Genomic DNA, 1,257 nt, shown 5'->3' with positions numbered 1-1,257 from the left:
ACAAACAAAGTTTTCGGTTTTCGTTCTTCTGCATTTCAAGACTGGTTAAGCGAACAAAGTCTCCCAAATCTCTGTAAAGACCTCGACAATTATGTTATGATGGTGATGAGAATTGAGTGACAGAAAACACTGCAACAGTTGCTCAAGATCTTTAGCTGTAAATAACTGTCTCTCGACGATCATTTCCACCATTGATGTCCTGAAATCATTGTAGGGATCGCTAGAACTTTTCACCACCGCGAAGTTATCTTTGACTTTATCAGTTCCTTCCATGGGTAAAACCCCCATCAGCATTTCGCTGCCCCAGTTCTTAGCTCTTCTCCGACGAGTTTTGCACGTTTTCCGGTAATTGTCATGTTGCCGGAGAGACTCTGATGAGTCCGACGAGCGAGTCCTTGAAGAGAAAAGAGTCTCGGTTTCATCTTCACTGCCAAACCACCACCCACCATAGTAAGTAATATTATTACTACTATTACCACTTCCTTGTGAAGATGAGCTGAAAGATACGGCGGTGGAAGACATGTGCTTGCTTTTAGCATTAACCCTTTGGCTATTCTTCTTTTTCTTCTTGTTTTTGTTTCTGGGTAAGCTCTTCTTTTTTTTCTTCTCGTAGAAATCAAAGTCTTTACAGTTGGAGAAGATGTTCAAAGGCATTACAGGGGCAGCAGGCGGCGGACACTTTTGGCCCTGAAAATCAGCGGCGGAGACTATAAAAGTATGGTAAGGAGCAGACGATTTACGTCTAGGAAGATCTTCTCTGGGAGAATTTATGGAGCCTCTTGGTTTAGAATTGGAAGGGAGAGATCGATCCTTGGGTGGTGGCGACGTCGAAAATGGCTCGACCAAGTGGAAGCTGTTGTGGTTTTGAGGAGAAAAAACGGGTTTTTCAATGACATCGGAGATGTTTCGGGTCCGACAGGAGCTAAACGAGGATCGAAACATGCGAGAGATTCTTAGCTTGAAACGATTTTCCATATCGATCGATCCAGAGAGGCTTTTTGAGAAGGAGAGTGGCGATGTAAGAATGCAGAAGCAAAACTTGCATTTAAATAAGTGAGAAACGAAATTTTAAATATCGTAATTATTAAAATGTTATTTCTCTTGTCTTGATTCTGCAAATTGTGGGTCAAGGTTAAGAAGATTTGATCTTCTGGGGGATTAATTAGTAATAGAAAAATAAGGATGATGCTCACGGGTAGTCAACTCTTTCTAGCCTAGGTGCTTAGTGCTTTAATTTTTAAATCGTTGCAAGTAGTA

At 41.4% G+C, this 1,257-nt stretch overlaps 1 protein-coding gene across 1 annotated transcript; it reads right to left on the bottom strand.

Annotated features, from left to right (window-relative positions):
* Positions 1-1,015, bottom strand: LOC120218936 (transcription repressor OFP8-like). The gene has a single exon (XM_039215818.1). It carries the CDS (start codon positions 973-975, stop codon positions 46-48), a length of 930 nt encoding a protein of 309 aa, XP_039071749.1. The 5' UTR covers positions 976-1,015; the 3' UTR covers positions 1-45.
* Positions 1,016-1,257: the final 242 nt, after the last annotated feature.

This window comes from Hibiscus syriacus, unplaced genomic scaffold, assembly GCF_006381635.1.
Source record: "Hibiscus syriacus cultivar Baekdansim isolate YM2019G1 unplaced genomic scaffold, ASM638163v2 tig00110201_pilon, whole genome shotgun sequence".
Lineage (NCBI taxonomy): Eukaryota > Viridiplantae > Streptophyta > Magnoliopsida > Malvales > Malvaceae > Hibiscus > Hibiscus syriacus.
Note: the sequence above shows the minus strand (reverse complement) of the source record. Positions and strands in the feature narration are given on the sequence as shown.

What these genes read in the sequence shown, in the direction of transcription:
- LOC120218936 (XM_039215818.1), bottom strand. Translation starts at nt 975, where the DNA reads ATGGAAAATCGTTTCAAGCTAAGAATCTCTCGCATGTTTCGATCCTCG.